At 40.8% G+C, this 19,313-nt stretch overlaps 1 protein-coding gene across 1 annotated transcript in view; it reads left to right on the top strand.

The window, feature by feature from the left end:
* The window catches only part of LOC140238557 (rho guanine nucleotide exchange factor 10-like), a 119,226-nt gene that overhangs the window by 64,656 nt on the left and 35,257 nt on the right, over positions 1-19,313 (top strand). Inside the window, exons 7-11 of the mRNA XM_072318459.1 lie at positions 6,231-6,406; positions 8,072-8,251; positions 11,180-11,296; positions 13,542-13,634; positions 14,299-14,469. Of these exons, the coding sequence (XP_072174560.1) occupies positions 6,231-6,406; positions 8,072-8,251; positions 11,180-11,296; positions 13,542-13,634; positions 14,299-14,469 (737 nt within the window). The remainder of the gene's footprint in view (positions 1-6,230; positions 6,407-8,071; positions 8,252-11,179; positions 11,297-13,541; positions 13,635-14,298; positions 14,470-19,313) is intronic.

The raw sequence follows: 19,313 nt of genomic DNA, 5'->3' as shown, positions 1-19,313 counted from the left end.
TCAGAAGGAAATCAAACGATTCATTTGCCGGCGAACTGAAGTGGCATCCGATAGTTTGAGAGCTACAGACTAGGAGCTGCATAGTTGGGGGAGGGGGTTACTTCCCTGATGATGTGACGCAAACATCACGATCAGCACAACTTGTGATTGTTCCGGTTGATAAGAAGCGTCTCTGTGTCATAAACCACTTCATGTTTTCACACCGGTAGACTCTTGCGCTTTGTGTGACAATTTGCAGATATTCTGCCCGCGCTAAAAGGGACGGGCTCGTGCCGTGAAAGGGTGTCAAATGTCTTTATGCTGCTTGGTGTTCTGTCGCTACTTGAAGCAGAGATGCCAGATTTGGGGCCGGTGTCACGTCCGATTGGCTGCAATGCATTACGTTGTTCTGACACAGATGTGTCAGTGCTCAGGCTGTCTTTTATCACTGTATTAAAGTTCTGAGAAAGTGTTTGCTGCTAGGGAGATGCATGTGCAGGGAAATGTTCAGAAGTAGAAATCGTGTGGTAGGGGTATCAGTTCAAGTTACATACTTTCACTCACTGTAGGGCCTGGTTCCAGGACTCGAAGGTAGATATTTCCAAAATCTTTTTTTTTTCCGCTCCTGTCTTCTCAAGAGTTGAAGTTTGATACATTCAAAGTGCCTTTGAAGTTTTGACAAGATATAAACTGAATGGTGTTTGTTTACCCATGTGTGCACAAACACAAAAAGATATTTGTATTCTTCTTCAAAGTTATTTATCCTGTCTTTTAGATGCTTTCTTTCATAATTATACTTCACATTAGTCACTGCAGTCTGTGAAAAAACTAGCACCATAAACTGGTTTGATAGCTTCAATTCGCAGGGATGTACAAATTGTGGATATCAATTCACATTTCTGTACAAATTTTTAAATAAATAATTGTTGCAAATACCAACAGAGATTATTGCTGCAAATGCCAGTCAATGTGAAACAAGTTGGTATACCTTCTATAGTGGCAGATCCAGAGGGGGACGCACCGGGCGCGCGCCCCCTCGTTATTTGTTGTTAAAACGAAAGCAAAAAAAAATGAGATGAAACCTGGAAGTAGCACCAGAAATACTGTTTGCGCCCCCCTCCTTTACAGAATTCCTGGATCTGCCCCTGTTCTATAAGTGCCAAACAAGTTATCACACAGATCTAAAAAAAATTTTAATTGTTAATATGTTTCTTTATGGGGAAATTATTTACAAGTGTGAGAGCTTTGCTTGTAAATCAATGAATTTTAAATCCAGGGAGTGACTGTAAATATTAGGGACCCCGTAATTTGTATCCTCTCAAATACATGTAGCTGTTAATGCTCAAGTGAAATGTAATCTTTATGTAACATCCAAATTTCTCTCGACGGGATATCGCACACCGGGCAATCCAAATAAGTGTACAAAGATCTTTTAATATTCTTCCGTTTTGGTCCATCAACACTGTTGCAGTGCCCTCCAGCGCAGGCACATCGACATTATTGCACAAAGACATCGGATAGTTCTGATGTGTTGTTTAGCCTTCCGTACGTCTTTACGCCGCAACAAAAATTAGCTGTTTTGAAGAAATCAAGCCACCCCGATATTGCTTCCATGGAGTCCCATGTGTCCCCTGCAGGCAAGCAACTGATGAAGAATTTCTCAACTTTTTTTTTTTTATTATTTCGCTGCGGACTAATTACGACGCCTGCCCTTGGTACGCTTTATGAATCGGGGCACTTGTGTAATCAGAGAGGTAAATGAGATTAGAGACCCAGTTTAATATTGATCAGCAGGACAGAGTGGTGGAGGCAGCGCCTCTTTCTTAGAATCATATCGACTAGTGAGTGGAGTATTTTTAATTCATTATTACGTTGCTTTTTTTTTTCATTCTGTTTTGGTTGTATTTTTGGAAAGATTGGAATGTGGCATGGAATTTGTATAATGAGGCTGTGCCAATGCATCTGTATGAAAAAAGTGAAGATTTTTCTTTTTTTTTCATATTCTTGCACTCTGCAGGGTGACTGATTTTGGCCTCTTTCTCTTTTTCTCATACTCTCCCGCACTGATGCACATACACACACAGATGTGCACCCACACACACACTTTCAAATACTAACATGCACAAAAATATTTGTAAATGCCCCAAAATGAGAGCTGAAAAGCACTCATTTATGTATTTGATGCTTGTGTGTTTTTCATCCATATAATTGATATAAAGCTGGGGTTTTTTTTTGGTTGTAGGATTTTTAAAAGCTTCTTGAATGCATAATGTACAACAGATCCTTAAATTGGCAGTACATTTTATGAAAATCATAGTTTTTATTTCTTTTTAAAAATTGGCAATGTTTCTTCATTTCTTTCTGATTTTGTGCAGATTTCATGAATGTAAACATTCCCAACTCCCCCTTTCTGCAAGGAAAAATATGCAGTGAATTACATGGTTGCCAATTTAACGATGACAGCAAAATTACCCCCCAGAAACGATGGGTCAAAGAAATTTTTGTAATGGAATTTTATGTCATAGAATGAAAGTTGGCATCTTATCCTCTTATAAACTAAGTCAAAGATGTACATTATGGCCATTAGCTCTCAATAAGAGGGGCGGCCAAGAGCTTCGTAGGACATGCAGGTCATGTACTGATAGAATCGCCTTGGGTCATCCTATTAACGGCTTTCAGCGCCACATTAATACGGCGAATAGCGCCACCGCGCTGTCTGATTAGTGCCCCCAATTGCCACTTGCACTTTCCCGCCATTGCTTTTTATTCGGCTCGAGTGTTTGCCGTTTGTCGCAACGATGTTTTCCGTAACCGTGGAGAGGGGCGAAGAACGAGGGCAGCTACAAAAGTACAAAGGCACGGAGACAGACAAGCAATTCCGTAGCCTCAGGGAGGAGACTTTTTTTTGTGAGCATCATGTTCATCAGGATGTGAGGTGATGGACTATGACAATGGTCCTCTGATCAGTTACTAACAGTGACAATGTTTGCAGCAGAAAAGAGGTGGTATAAGCCCTTGCGAGAAAGAAAAAGTGATGGTGAAAGGGGGTGGTTGATTAACCCCAGTTATAATCACTTCCAACTTAACAGCAAAAAGATATGAATGGTTACATATTAGCAGTTTTCAGAGGGTTAAGGGGTGTATTGATGGCGAGGTTGTTAACCCGTTGAAGACGAGTCCTGAATATACTCGGGCAGGTGTCTATGGGAAATGCATGTTTACGTTGTAGCAAAATCAGTCCATCCTCAATGGGTTAATTGATGATGTCATCTCAGTTTACTCTCTATATCTGCTTTGAGTGTAATAGCAATGTCATATACTGAAAAGTCAAGTCTTTCTATAAGGTAACCCCTGGATAGAGCCGAGAAATTGTTCAATCACTTTTATTTGGGATTGAGAAAGTAAAAGAAGGGGAAAAAGGAAGGAGAGGGAGTGATGTGGAGAAAGAGAGGAGGGGGGTGCAGAAAAAAAATATGGAGAATGAGGGTGGTTGAGCAAAGTTCAGGAAAGTGAGAAAGATAAAGACAGGCTTATAGCCAGACAGTGTCAAGGAAGGATGAGGAAAAGTCCAAACACAGACAGGTCAAGACAGACAAACAGTACATGAGACTAACTGGAGGACAGACTTCAGTGGACTTTAAATCCCCCAGACTTGCATCCAGAAAGCGGGCAGACGTGGAGACGGAGGGACGGATGCCTAAATGCTAACAGACTGACTTTCACTGACCAGACACCAGACAGAAAACAGCAGACAACAAACAGACCAAGGGATGAATGGATTCACCCCCGTTATAAATCCATCGACAGTCCTCGTCCTCCCACTTTCTCCTCCCATCTGGACCTGAGTCCTTCTGCTTCTCAGCCGTAGCTTGATGGAGTCGTATTCCAGTTCATGCTAGAAGGATGCGGGTGACTCGACTTCAGTGCCTAAAGGCAGCGATGTTCTATATTACATACAGCATTCATGTGCCCCGCATGTGTGGGCCGATGTAAAATGGAGTAATTGAAATGAATGTCATGTTCTCTCCAGACTGTTTTCCTCCGTTTCTATCTTCTTTCCTTCCACCTCTTCATCACTGTCATCATTTTTTCTTCCTAAGTTCATCTTTATCATCATCATCATCATCATTTTTTCTTCCTGCCATCTTTATCATCATCTCTGTTCCATCTTTTCTCTATCCACATCGTTGTTCTTCCTCGTCATCATCCTCTTCTGTCTCTATGTCTTCTTCATCATGGTCATCTTCTTCTTCTTATTTTTCTACTTCTTCTTCTTCTCTTATCTCTTCTACCACTGCAAAATCAGTCCTCATCTTCTTTTCCTTCCTTCTTCTTCTTTTTCATCATCATCGTTGCCATCATCACGGTTGTTCACGTTGTTATCATTGCCATTGTCTTCTGCACTTTCCAGGGAAAGGGAAAACCCTTTGGGTCACATGAAGCGCTGTGTGCTAGAACATTCGGTGGCGCATAATTGAATTGTACCACTGGCAAATTGCATGTTGGGAAGGTCACGGGAGAATGTGAGGGGGTAAGGGGGAGGGGGGAGATTTTTTATGTCTATTTACTCTTGAATTCCCAGCAAGATGAGCTGGGCTTGTGTTGCATCGCCCTTCTGGTTTCCCTCCAAATTCTTTTTAGCATGGGCACTAGCTTTGGCTTGTCATCTTTTCAATTTTGAACAAATGGATGTTGGGGAAAATCAGTGTCTGGTAGGATGCATTGCTTTTATAGCTATTAGAAACAGAAGGTTGCAGATGCCGTAATTGTCCTCTCAATGAGCTGATACCTTTCTCATGGTCTATGTCAGATGTTTGAAAATTTTCATGCCGCACGACATGTCACTGTAATCTTGCCTTCGTCCTTGATGCATAAAATGCACCAATTCTTGTTTGTTGAATGTCATGGATGACGCAAAAAAAAATAATGAAATATTTCATCTTCATCAAGTTGTCTTATTGAGTACACGTTCACTCTCAATCTGAACCTTTAATCCCACCTACATAGCCCAATTGGAAAAATATATATCGTCGCTGGGGTGACAAGACCTCGTATGTACAAAATGTTGAATGTTGAATGTTCAGGAGAGCCAAAAAACATGGCGGCCAAAGCACTGTGGCGAATGGGATAGCCTTCTCTTTGACATGTCATGGTGGCTTCATTTTTGGAGTAAGACAGTTGGGATTTGGACAGGATATCACTTAACCCATTATTTGACCATTAATCCAAAAAAGTCATTTTTCCCAAAATTGCAGATACAACCTGCTATTACAAGGTCTTGTCAGCCCAGCGACGATATGTGCATTTTCTTGTATGTATGTGTGTGTGTGTGTGTATATGTGTGTGTGCATGTGTGTGTGTGTGCATGTGTGTGTGTGTGTGTGTGTTTCATGTGTCTGATGTACAGCCTGATGCTGAGACATATGCTGAAATCTGAACAGAGTAGAATGAATGAGTATAGAAAATTTTGATTTTGATGTTCTGTTATCAGAAGGTTTATGTAGAGTCAGAGCATCGTGCCTGTAAGACACAACATGGTTTGCATGTGTGCCTGTCCGTTTGTGCCCATGCATGTTCTGGCCATGTGCCCAATGCATCTTTAACCTGTTGAGGACGGGCTGATTTTGCTACAACATGCATTTCCAATAGACCCCTGCCAGAGTATACTTGGGACTCATCCTCAACGGGTTAATGCAGTACTTCTTTGTCACTTTATTATTCTGGGATTGTACAAGGATAGTGAAGTACATTGTAGAGGAGTTTTATTACAGAGAGTGCGAAGTTTGTGACAACAAGATCATAACGACGTAAAAATTCCTTATCAGGGACAGAAGTGTTTGAACTGAACTTGTAATAGGATCTGGCCATCATTTCATGGAGATCTGTACAATAATTTTAGGTTGCAATAACTGCAGTTTCTATGACAACAGCCATGCAGTAACCAATCATACGTGAGCATTGGAGTCCTTACCGTGGTAACTGCAATTATAGCAACTTTCAGTCATTGCAAACCCCTTTATGAAATGGGCAAAAAAAGGAACAGCAACAAAAACCCAAATATTGGTTGAAGAGCTATGGGGCTTATGCATGTATGGCTCAATATATGTTACAAGTTTTTGTGGAATAACAACATGGATACCCAATGTTCAATCTGTAGAAGTCCTGAGATTGAGTGGATTGTATAAGCCTGAAAGTAAGTGTGGTAGCTGGCAGAGGGTTGGTGACTAACTCTCAGCAATTTTTCCTCACAGACAAGGATGACATCCACTACATCGATGTCAAACTTTCCCACATGAAGCACCCCCCACCGACTCTTCCACCGCAGCCAGAGGGGTTGTCCATTGAGCAGATCGGGAGGAGGCATGTTGTGCAGGCCATTGTGGACAGCGAGAGGAATTACATGATGTCCCTCCAGAGGCTAGTCCAGGTAAGACTCCCCTCTCCCAAATAATGGAAGAGTTCTTATCATTTAACTGGGGCTCATTCTATTGAAGACCTAGTGGGAATGTACAAAGTAACTGTTGATTGTGATTTCCGTGGCAACACCCAATCAGCTGTCAGGAATTCTAGCTGTTGTTGTAATTATAATTGTAGTTTTTCTTAGCAAACTCCTGTAAGAAGATGAAACTTGAGCCTGTCCACTCAGGCATATACATTTGTATTCAAGATCAGATGAAATGAATACAGTTACAGGATGGGGAATGGCAGCCATAGAATGTGAGTTTGGTGTTTGCTTGATTCAAGTTGACCTTACCACACAGTGAGGACCCCAAGTGATCTGTAATAAAACCTTTTAACATTTGACTAGATTGGAACATGAGATGTCACACCCTGCCTATTGTAAATTCGCCAGGGTGGTGCGACAAACATTCCGATAGAGGACCACCAATACCCATCCACCCCCCTGTGGGTCAAAAGTATGTGAACTCTCCCTTCGAGATCACGGAATGATGTTTTTGAAAGGAGCGGGTTTCTCTTGCCCGCGCCATTATGAGGAAGAAAAGCGAGCTTGAACAGCTCCGGCGAGCACACAATGGCGGCGGAAAACCGGATACGAAAAGACAAACTGTGGCCCAACCTTAAAGTGTACTGTTTCTTGCAACCATACACTGTGCACATGAAACATTTCATTAGTAATGGACTAACTTGATAACACTCCGAGTGAGCTAGGAGGAGTATAAGGGAAAGATTCCAGGAGCCAGAGGACTTTCTCTCTTTATTTCATGTTAATGTATAAAACATCGACTAGCTTGTCTCCTGAATCAGGCGCCAACTCTGCCTCCCCTTGCTTGCTTGCCAGGGTAAAGTGCTCGTTGAAAAATGGGTGGTTTCAGATGTTAACGAGATGCTAATTGTGCTGTTAAGTCGAGAGGACTGTGCAATTTGTTGACAAAGAGATTATTGACGGTAAGCTGGTGAATGAGATATAAGTGCAATGAACTGGAATGTAAGAAAGGTAGAAAGATCGGTGGAGGACTTTTGAGTGGCCGATTGAGGGGGCGGGGATTAGATGTGTACTTCAGCATGTTTCCATGTTCTTTTGTTTAAAAAAAGAAATCCTGGTCACAGCTCAGAGATTGTTTTTTTGTAAGTCGTAGAGTTACTGAGTTATCGCATGAAACTCACTGACAACTAACAGCTGTTCCTTAAAAGCTGCAAGCACAAAGTCCTAAAAAAAAGAAACTACAGCAGTCGTGTTTGACTGATGTTGGAGGAGGCTATCAAGTAAAGGTTTAATAGGTTAGGACCCTGTTTTCGTAGAGCTATAATTGATTATATAGTTGATTTCTATGGTAAGTCTATGGCAGCCTGTGTCTTAAGGAAATTTATGATCGATGATATCTTTTGATAAAACGGGGCCTAGATGTGAAACAAAACTAAAGATCAGGTTAGAAAGATGATGTGTTATACGTTTACATATTTATATGAAGGCCATAAATGCCTGTCTTCATGTTGTAAATCATATAGTTGCAACGGGACTTCCCCTTTCTAATCTCATCTATTTCAACTCAATATTTCATCTTGCTATGACCTTGGAAGGGAAACCACATGGGCATGAAGACACCTTTTCTTTTTCTCCTGATCTCTCTAGGCATACGAGAAGCCCCTCCTAGAGAGTGAGCCCCCATTGTTGGAGAAAGAGAAGGTGAAGACCATCTTCTACCGGGTGCGGGGAATCTACCAGTGCCATCTGATGTTCCAGATTGCTCTCGCCAGCCGCATCAAGGAGTGGGATAACATTGAGCAGATTGGCGATGTCTTTGTTGCCTCAGTAAGTTTGCCCACCGTTCACAATGCCATGCCCTTCTTCCACGCCCCACCTCTATGCCATACCCTTATTCTCATCCACCCTCTATTTCTTTTTTTATCCATTCACCCATTCCAGCTACCCATCAGCCCTTTCTTCATTCTGCGTCATCTCTACGATCTTCCCCCTTCCAATCCTCTCCTTTCTTCCCCCCCCCCTCTTTCCCTTTTATCTCCATCATCCAGCTTCTGCATTCTCCCTCTCCCGTCTCTTGCTCCAGATCTTCTATCCCTCGCTTCCTCCTTTCCATTTTCCTCTCTCCCTTTCACCTTTTCATCTTCTCCCATCCCATGATCTCCCTCTTCCTCTACGTGTTTGCATAGTCTTCATCTCCAGTATCCCTTCCTCTCCCCTCTCCCTCCTTTAGTCTTTCCCTTTCTCTCCTATTTCCTTTTTCTTTTTCCCTTATCATCTACCGTACTTCTTCCCTCAACAACTCCCTCCATCCACCTTGTTCCTTCAGCGCCCTTCTCCTCTCATCCTTTCCCAACCTTTTCTACTTCATCCATCTCTTATGCATTCACTCTTCCCCCTGTTAGGTTTCTTTGCCCCCTTCCCCCCATCTCTGCCTTGTCTAGTTTCTGCATGCCTGATCCATTCCTGCATTCCTGTGTAGGCCTCCCTCACTCCTTCCCCCTCTCCCATGCCCCTCTTTATTTCTCCTTCATCTCATTCTCTCTCCTATTCTTTCTTTCTTTTCCCTCTTTCCTTCTTCCCCACTATCCTCTTACAATCTTGCACATCCCCCACTCTTCAACCACATTAATCGTCAAATTTCACCGGGGCCTCAAAATTTGATGTCATCATCCATTTTGACTCACTCTGTTTTAGGCTCTCCAGCAATTCTGAGGTGAAACAGAAACTTGAGATAGAACCACAAATACAAACTGTAGTTCACATTTCACTTGATAATTGCAGCTCTTAAGTAAACACTTGACATGAAGATTAAAAGCACACCCTGATGGAGTATTGATTTCCTTATTGCCATTGTGATTCCGTCATATATTTCCGCCTTAGGCAATGAAAGTAAAACAATAACATCAGCAACAAAAAAAGGAGAAAAAAAAAAGGGAAAAACCCCTGAATGTACTCTGCCAGGTGAAAATCAATGCAGACTAACAAATTAATCACACCGAATGCGCCTGATAATGACAAAACTTAACATATTTGTCGCGAGCAATTCAGCGTGCCTATCAATCAATGAGGTGGGAGCCCGAGTTTGCTGGTTGCTAGCGTGGAAATGACACTTTGCCCCCGCTTGTTCTGAATTCAGCGGCTGCAAGACAAGATGGATCGATAGAAATCTATACACGCTTGTTTGTCATATCAGAACTACACTTTTTGTGAGATTGGTTCTAACCTTGGAATATTTTGTTTCCCCCTTAATATCTCACACTTCTGTTTTGTGTGACAGTTGATTATTACAGAATTTGATTCTAAAATTGAACCTCTTCTCTTACCTTAGCGGAGTTTGTTACAAATTTTGCAGAGCTAAATTTTCAACTTCATTGTGCAATTTCATGAAGGTGAATTCAATGTCTTGGAGGATTGGGGACATGTTTGGGGCAATCCATTGTAATACACAATTTTCTTATGTCGAGCTTTATTCCCCCCCCCCCCCACATACAGCAGAGGGAGTTGAATACAATGCATCTATTTTTTGCTTCCATCTTTCAAGTGCCATGGCTACAGCTACCTTGCTGTACATCACAATAATTGTCACTGCTTTTAGTTTTCTCCCTCATTTCTGTTTGCCTGTCATCCAGTTTGCAGTTCCATGACATTTGCTCCTGCGACAATTCCTCTCATATCAAAATATCTGCATATTGTAAAGATTGAGGTTATGGTTAGGTATAGGGTTAGAGCGTGAGTTAGGGTTAGGATTAGGTTCAGGGTTAGGATTATTAAAGGTTAAGGTTGGGGGAAGGGTCTGGGGTAATTGTCCAGGGGGTAATTGCCATAGACCCTAAGCCAAATATAAATTCCGCCCACAAACATCACCCTAACCCTAATCCTAATCCTCACATCAAACTAAACTAAACCTACATTGTACAACCCTATCACAACCCTAACCCTAAGTCCTCCTTGGAGAAAAATACCAATGCCGGAGCAAACGTCACAGGAGCAAATGTTGTGTCACCCATCCAGTTACGTGAGACTCTAGCATTCCCCCTCTCTCTATCTATCTTTCCTTTTCTCTTTCTCTTTATGTCTGCCTCTCTTTCTTTTCCCCTTCCTCATCTACCTGTCTTTCATATCCACATTATTTTGGTCTCTTCTTCATCCTCCATCTCCTGTCTATTTAATCTACTACTCACTCTTATGCCTTCTCCATGATCCATCAGATTTGCTCATCTTCACCCCTTCCTATACTAGGCTTATCCTTTTGACAGTTCCTTCTCACTTAACGGTATAAACATATCATCCTTCTTATGTAATGTAGATCTACCATTTTTCATTATCTACAATTGTACATGGTCTGTAAAAAAAAAAAAAAAAAAAAAAAAAAAAAAAAAAAAAAAAAAAAAAAAAAAAACTCTGTCTGCTTCCCTTATGTATGCTATTTCCCACGTGCGCTGCGTGAGCCTGTCAGGCATACATAAGGGAAGCGGATGAATGGTTTTTACCTTGTACAGGTATAGATAAGAGAATCAGCCCTGATTCTGCTGTTTTGTCTTACATTATGTTATGCCAATATCTTTGAATTTTAAGTATTCTCAGTATTAAAACAAAGAATGCAATTTACCACTCTTTCTCTATAAAAGGAGAGATAGCTATGTACCATGGTCTCTTCATGCTTATGTGTAAAAACAAAGCAAAACAAAACATGGAGGTTTTTCTCCTCACTCAATAAAACACCTCTCATCACTTCCTTCTGTCTCCCATCTCCAGTTCTCCAAGGCCATGGTGCTGGAGGTCTACAGCGCCTACGTCAACAACTTCACTCACGCCATGGAGACCGCCAAGAAGGCAGCCTCCCAGAAGCCTGCCTTCAGGGAGTTTGTTGAGGTAAGGGATTCGATGGGGGGCCTAAATCCTCTCGGGTTTGACCCAGACGCAGTCACTCCTTCCCACTTTGTTATTGTTTTATTTCTTATTGATGCCCGAAATCTACTTGACTGTAGACTTTTGCACCAGAAATGTCATCATATAACTTTTTCATATCCTGTAAAAGTGGAAATTTTCGTGGTGTTGAAATTTTCGTGCATTTCGCGCAACCAGAAACTAGCGCAAAAATAAAAGCACGCAAATATTTTTGCTTGCTCTATGTGCCTGTGCATGATGTCTGGATTCCGCGGAATTAAAAACACGCGAAACACTTCTTAGCCGGCCAAGCGCGAAAAATTAGTCGCATGAAAATATCCACTTTTACAGTAAGGTGGAAGTCATGTGAACTTGTGATAAGCAAAAGTCGGCTTGTTGAGATCAATCTCATTATACACAGATTCTGTACTGACTGCTATGAAGTGTAAGTTGGGCTGTTGAAGCTTCACAGCTTAGTATGTGAGAGGCAATAAATGTGAAGCAAGCTGTTTACTTTTACTGTAAATGTTGTGTACTTCACAATATCGAAATATTTGAGCATTTGGTGAATGAATACTAAATGATGAAATACATCTTACCTTCGTAGTATGTTTGTGGTCATGTTCGTAATCAAATGGCTATCTGTATCCATCAGAAGTACACCGTACATTAGGTGTGGTGTAAACGAATACCAGACACTGAAACTCATAGCCTTGTGTAATACTAGAGGATTAAAATCATAGAATCAAAATGTGTGACAAATTTATAGAATACATGTAAAGACATGTAAAAGAAAATGCAGAGTATACCAATTCTGTTTGAAACAAATATCTGAAAGTGCCTTTTTTCGCCATTTCCAATAACGTTTGATTGCTAGACAACCAGAAGATATTTCACTGTGACGGTTGATTGCACATGCCTTATTTGAAGATCTAATAGACTCTGTGACAGCCGATGCTTCATATTGACCCCATTTCCTCACCATCAGAAATATTGCCCTCTGCCAGGGGGCTAATTCATCAACCTTCATCGCAAATGTCATTAATTTGATTCTGCATAATGACATTTGTACGTCCCGGCAAAATTAAGGGCCGGCCTAGAGATGGGGAGTTGATTTCCCTGTTGGAAAATTTTGGAAGATCTCCAGCTATGGAGGAAAAGAGGAAGATGGGAATATAGAGTTCAAGCTTTGATTTAGAGTCGATTTCGATTTCATTTCTTATTCTGAAATACAAATACTGTTTTTAAGTGTATGTCATATTCCATTTGACATTGCCAAGCATCTGTGTTAGATGTGAAATTGTTTAAGTGAATGTTATATGTCAGTGGAGCTATATAAAAGAGCTTTTGTGTCGAAGAGAGTTTCTTCAGAATGTTCATGTCCACAGGTTTTAACTGCGTACATCTTACATTCATATGTGAGCCTTGCTTTTCACTCACTATGCAATGCATCGTTTAAACTCAGTGCTGCACTCATCGTCATGATTTGAGTCAACACTTGTTTCTGAAGTCCCCTTCTTGAAAGCAATGAACTCTGCTCCAGTTTGGCCTACTTGGGGAAGCCCCTCAACCCCCCTCCCCCCCCCCCCCCCGAAATTTTTTTTGGGAGAAGAAAACTAGAATGGAGAACATAATGATTGTTATACTGTAAAACATGATATATTCGCGGCATGAAATTTTCGCGAATTGGAGCCGACAGCCTTTTTCGTGGCATGAAATTTTCGCGAATTGCCACTGGCGTTCAATGCATTTAGTGTAGACAAAAACTTTCGCGTGCATTTTAATTTCACGAATTTCGGAGCTCGCGAAATTCGCGAAATTAAAATGCACGCGAAAATTCCTCGTTTTACAGTAATCTTAACATTTCACACATTTTATGAAAATACCTGAACTCCATTTTGTATGGAGTCCCAAATTATTCTCTTATGGCACTCTGATCCAAGTGCTGCTTGCTGCCTTTTCATCTCCATTTGTTTTCATCCTCCAGGTGTATGGTAATCCCAAAGCTGTGTTGTAGAAATCCATCTGTGATGGTCTGTTGCTACCCGATACCAGAGTTGCACTTTTTGTAGTAATTCCCTGATTTTAAAAAAAAATATATCCTCTCATTCTACAATATCGGTACTAGGTCAGCATATTCATCAAAGTAAGCCTTGGTTTTTCTCCCATTCCGTCTCACCACCTGAGCCAGTGCTTATCGATTATTATCTTACATCTATCCCAATCCCAGAGTCGGCAGCAGTCCAGCAGCGATCGTCTGAGTCTCTACGGCCTCATGCTGAAGCCAGTCCAGAGATTCCCTCAATTCATCTGCCTACTACAGGTAAGAAAAAGAGAAACCAACCTCATAAAATCCCAGGTTGATCTGTTAATCTGCCCCCATTATTTTAATCTGTCAAAGATTTAGTCAAGATACACTCTCCTTCTGCCACATTTCTACAGGCAGCAAGCCACCAGGAATGCCTTATGATCAAATTAGTACTTTGTAGAAGCAGCATCTGATAATGTTGCAGGAAATTTGTTGCTGTATGGTTTGACTTAACCTATTTACTTCACCTGTGTCAGGTGAAGTCAGGCTGTCTTTATAAGTTGCAGAAGTCACCTTTTTAGTTTGCTCCTTGTAAGCTACTTTTTCTTCATATCAAGATTTATTTCAGCAGCAACTAGCAGGCTGATATGTTGAGGACTGTTTAATATGGTTATGAGACATATTTACTTTCTTTTTTTTTCGCAAACCTCAGTAGATGTCAATTGATACCCAGGCCTAAGTATGATAAAATGATCTTTCTTTTCTTTTTTAATTTGTGTATATATGACCTATCTTATAAATAAATTGCACCTGTCTGAGCTTGGGCAAAAACGGGGAGTTCAGAACAACGGATGGGAAAGTTTTCTATTGAAAGTTACGGAAGGGATAAGTGGATTTTGTTTTGACAGCTGAAGATTGTTTGAGCCCTGACATTTAACCCCTGACCCCTTTCCATCAGGACCTGCTGAAGAGGACCCACCAGGGCCACGCTGACCGAATGCCCCTCCAGCTGGCCCTGACCAAGCTGGAGACTTTGGCCAGCGTGCTGAACGAGCGCAAAAAGCAGAGCGAGCAGCGTCATGCCGTCAAGCAGCTCATCAAGAACCTCAATGTCAAGTTCTCCTCCAAGGTAGGCTTCCACCTCGGGAGAAATCTTGCCCTAAAGGAAACCAAAGCCCAAATACAAATGTGGAATGAGTGAAAGCAGCAATATTACTAGAACAAATCAGTGACAGTTTGAGAAAAATCGGACAATCAATTCAAAAGTTATGAATTTTTAGAGTTTCGGTGCCATCATCACTGGCTATGGAGAATGCTGCAGTTCATGATATCATTCTGGACAACGATATAAAGAAACTGTAAAAAAAAAAATTCAATATGTGTTCACTTTTCCAGCATAATGAAAGGGCACTTGAATTACTTCTTTCAGAAAGCAGAGGGAATAATGTCATCCTTAACATTTGTCAGTAACAAGTGGATGGAATGTGCACTTTACACAAAAAGTAAAATTAAAGTTTGTGTGGAACTTTTGCACCAGTTGTCAGATTTTCCTCAATTTTTCACTGATGTGTTTAACTCATATTGCTGCTTTCACTCAATCCACATTTACATTTTGGCTAACTGTAGTAACTGTCCATGCGAATCATGCAAATTGGCAACATGCGGTAAAAACATTTTTAATTCCAGAATGTTGGAAGCATTTATTTTGCCTGTGCTGCTGATTAAATGGCAAATTCTGAGCATGTTTCAGAGCACATCAGTACAAAATTTGAAGTGACTTTTATGTTTATTCAGGGATTATTGTTAGCATGTGCTCATATACATGTACAGTCAGACCATTATGTTATGTTACTCCCGCACGCACTGCGCACGGGGTCGCTTCGTGCGGCTGCGTGCAGGTTCGTGCGATCTCGCACGGGAGCGTATGGCTCCGTGCGCCCCTGTACGCACCCGTGCGTAGTCGTGCACCTCCGTGCGGATCTGCACGCCCCCGTGCAGATCCGCACGCCTGCGTGCGGATCCATACTCCCTCGCACGCTGTCGCACGGACCCGTGCGGGTCTGGCGCACGGTCCCGTGCGGGTCGGGCGCACGGACCCGTGCGGCTTTTGGGTGCGATTTCGCACGGCCCCGTGCCGCCAGTGCTTGGTTCCCGCATGATCCCATCTCACCTCCCTGGTTCCCGCAGTGCTTACACGGTACGTGTGTATCAGGTGTATACCGCGTGCGAGTCCATGCGCCATTCCCCGGCCGACAGTTTCAGCGCAAGCGTGAAATGAGACGATTCCCGACAATACGAAAGGCTTGTTACTTGCGCCAAGGAGCTTCAAACCCTTGCTTGCTTATTGCCAGTCAGTCGGCAAGCCGAAAAACCCCGTCTAGAATATCCAAGTTCTCGCACGGGTGACCTCGAGTTGACCCCGCAGATCATGATCACTGAATTACGTTTTCACATGATTTTTTTTTTTTTTAATTTGACAGGTTAAGGTTAAAACCTGAATGCAATATTGTTTAAATTTTCCAAGAGCGACATGAAAGGTCATCGACTTCGTGCATGGCTAATTCATTACCGATGTCCCGGAAATAATGGGTTCACATACTCGTCTAAAATTCCCCAAAGAGTCTTCTTTTTCATTGTAGGGCACTAACGAACGCATACCATGTAAAAGGAAAATTATTATCCAGCTATAAGATGATACCTAAGGTGTAACGTGATGATTTGATGGGTCAGCAGCGCGCGCCAGCAGAAATCATAAGGATATCATTCCTTTACTCGGCACGAAATCGCGAAAATATTGTACTGTCCCACATATAGAAATTGACGTGTTCCATGGAGGCCCTTTGTGTGTTATGAGCGACCCCGGCGTAACTGACATGGTCAATTATAAGCGTCTACTAGCTGTGATATACCTTGTTTGTGTCTGTCGGTGGGCATTATGAACAAGTAGCCTATTGCCTCTTGCTTGGCCTCTCTCTCTCTCTCTCTCTCTCTTCTCTCTCTCTCTCAACAAGTCATGAATTCACTTTACCCATCATGCCTAATCGAACTACGACATGATTGAGGTAACCGCGCCTTTTTATTCTCATAGTCAAAATCAAACTAATTCTTTACATAATTCAAAAAAAAATCTTCATATAATTTCTCAAAATACTCAAAAGATGGCCTCAGTCAAAACTTTCTACAAAGATTGCATACGCCAATCTTTACGGCCTAAACAAGTTTTTTAGAGAGCTATTAGTTCACCCTGTGACGATGACTTCGATTGCGTTTTGAACTTGTACCGAACTACTTTCAACACAACTATTACCTTTATAGTTCGATTGATGAACTAGTCTTTTGAATTGATAACCGACATTCGTAATCGTAAGCATACAGTAACAAAATACTGTCAATAACAGTTGGAAAATGCAAATGCTATAATAATAGCGCGAAATACACGAGTAACGATCATCTTCATACATTCTAATTCCCAAGTGATGTCGCTTCGAAAATGACACATGGTTTGACTACTGCTTCAAGCAAAGAAAAGTAAAAGGAATGGGATATACTTCTAATGATAATATCACGCCGTACAAGGCATTCCACTGTATTTGGTAATGTCGGTTACGTTTTTGTGCGCTTTACGTACGGAAAATAAAAGGCAGATTGATGCTATTAAATGCTAACACAACGCATTCAAATGATTTTTTGAAATAGACCGTGTACAATGTAATGTTTTAGTATTCGGTTTGAAACTTTAAATTTGCGAGTCCTTTATAAAGTCATATGGGTTATTACATTATCAATTCAAGCAAAAATTACAGTACTTTAAGGATTCGGATTTGCTCAGAAGATTAACAATGCTATCTTTGGCAATAGTTTGCAACAGAGACAATCCGCTTCAATAGGTATACAATGTAATTCTGTTTTCATAAATAGAAAGGAAAACGTAAATAAGTCAACTTTATAACTTCAATGAGCTTTCTCACCAACTGAACTTGATTTGATCTGCCGTGCATGATATCGCTGTGTGTTCTATTAATTCTATGATATTGTTTAATTTGATATTGTTTAATTGGCACACGTGTTTTTTTTTTATGCAGAATATTTCAGGTAAGTATAATTCATTGAAGCTAATAATGTTTGTACTATGACGTGTTCGTTGTTTTGTATTTTCATTTTTATAATATATCACGTGTCCATTATCTGATTATGACTACGAAAATATGACAACTGTTTAAATGCGGAGTATGTACTGGAACACTAATGTCTCCCACCAGTATAGACAAACTAATTTCTAGTCGTCTATCCCCGCTTGAAATGGAAATGAAATTACACACCAAAAAAAAAAAAAAAAAAAAAAAAAAGAAGAAAGGAAACGAAGTTCAATTTTCAGTAGATTTCAACTGTTTTGTTTAGTGTCTGATACATATAATGGGCAAAATTCTTTAGCGCATAAGCAATCACACAACTTTTGGGAATAAATGTATGTCTTAATGATTGTATCTTATGGAAGAAAACTCGTCTCCTTGCCTGAATTTTAGCTTCTTCTTTTTCAAGCTTGCGGGAAAGAAATAGTTGAACATGAATCGCAATCATAAAGAGAAGCCACATCCTTAAAAACAAACACAGGAGTACTGAGACGCACTACGAAATGCTTCCTTTTGTTGGGGGGGGGGGGGGGTTATTGATTATTCTGAAGGTTCATAGATCACACAATTCATATGGTTCGCTATTAGCTTAGGTTCGTTAAGAAAAAAAAAATAAACAGATAAATGCGTTCCTTTTCCGGTGGTTCCTTTACCCGAAAGTAATCAAGCAATCACTTATTTCAGTATAAGATTTGTGAATACAAAACGATACAACGACGGCCTTTAAAGCATTAATTCCGAATATAATTGTAAATATGACTATCGGTCTATACTCAACTTCTCAAATGCAGAAAGATTGCAACTGTAAATGTGGTGTTCTGTAAAAAAAATAAATAAATAACAAACAAAAATTAAAATAGGTTTAAGCTACAAGTTAATGGTTCTTTATTATGCTATGGTATCATAAAAGTGACCGAGAATAAGAAGCACTATAATTTCAAATTAATATGATACAATCATAATTATAAAAAAAACAACAACATGAAGCTGTTAGGCATATACATCAACATTTGCTTCTGATACGTATAGTATAAATTATGTGCAGCTTTGGCAAGCGCGATAAAAGCGATAGATAATGTGGACGCAACGCCTATAAGGGAAATGTGCCTAATATGGCGGGAATTCAGAATGTTACGGCTGTATACAGCTGCAGCAGAGCAGGCACGAAAGCAGTCGTTGATGCTCTGCAACATTACGACCATGTGCATTATTAGAGGGTTTTTAGTACACGCAAAGAACACGATCTGAAAAGACGACTATCGTTAATTAACTTCATTAACTTCCTCTATTGATGCTGTCTTTTGTATCCCCGCCTACAATGGGTTCTCAGGTTCTATTCACTCTAGTAGTCCATGGGCCAGGCCAGATATTGGTACCATCTGAGGTGGCAATACCTTTTTGGTGTCATTTTGTTTGTCGGGCATAGATATGCCTATCAAGCTATGATAGCATTTCCAAATGAGTAGCTTAGTCATAGTAAATTAATTTTAAACCAATTTGGTCTCGTTGTTATATCCCTCTACTTCTGAATCGAGACCAACCGCTATACAAAGAAGAGTACTGTCTTCTGTACGTTCACAGGTGTTCTGTTGTAAACGCGGTGCGCTTAGTCTTTATTCAAGGCAGCGAAGGGAATATCCAAGGGTTATGATAGCCACGGCGCTTAGTCTAATATTCAAGACGGCGAAGGGAATATCCAAAGCTTATAAAACAGTGTATATCCCTTTATCTAAAAACAACAACAACAACAAAGCAATTATTTATCATTTTCCGCTGAAAACGCTACGGTGAAAACGCTAATACCATGCCAATGTCGCTTTATTTCCATTCAAACAATGAAATA

This window comes from Diadema setosum, chromosome 15, assembly GCF_964275005.1.
Source record: "Diadema setosum chromosome 15, eeDiaSeto1, whole genome shotgun sequence".
Taxonomy (NCBI): domain Eukaryota; kingdom Metazoa; phylum Echinodermata; class Echinoidea; order Diadematoida; family Diadematidae; genus Diadema; species Diadema setosum.
Note: the sequence above shows the minus strand (reverse complement) of the source record. Positions and strands in the feature narration are given on the sequence as shown.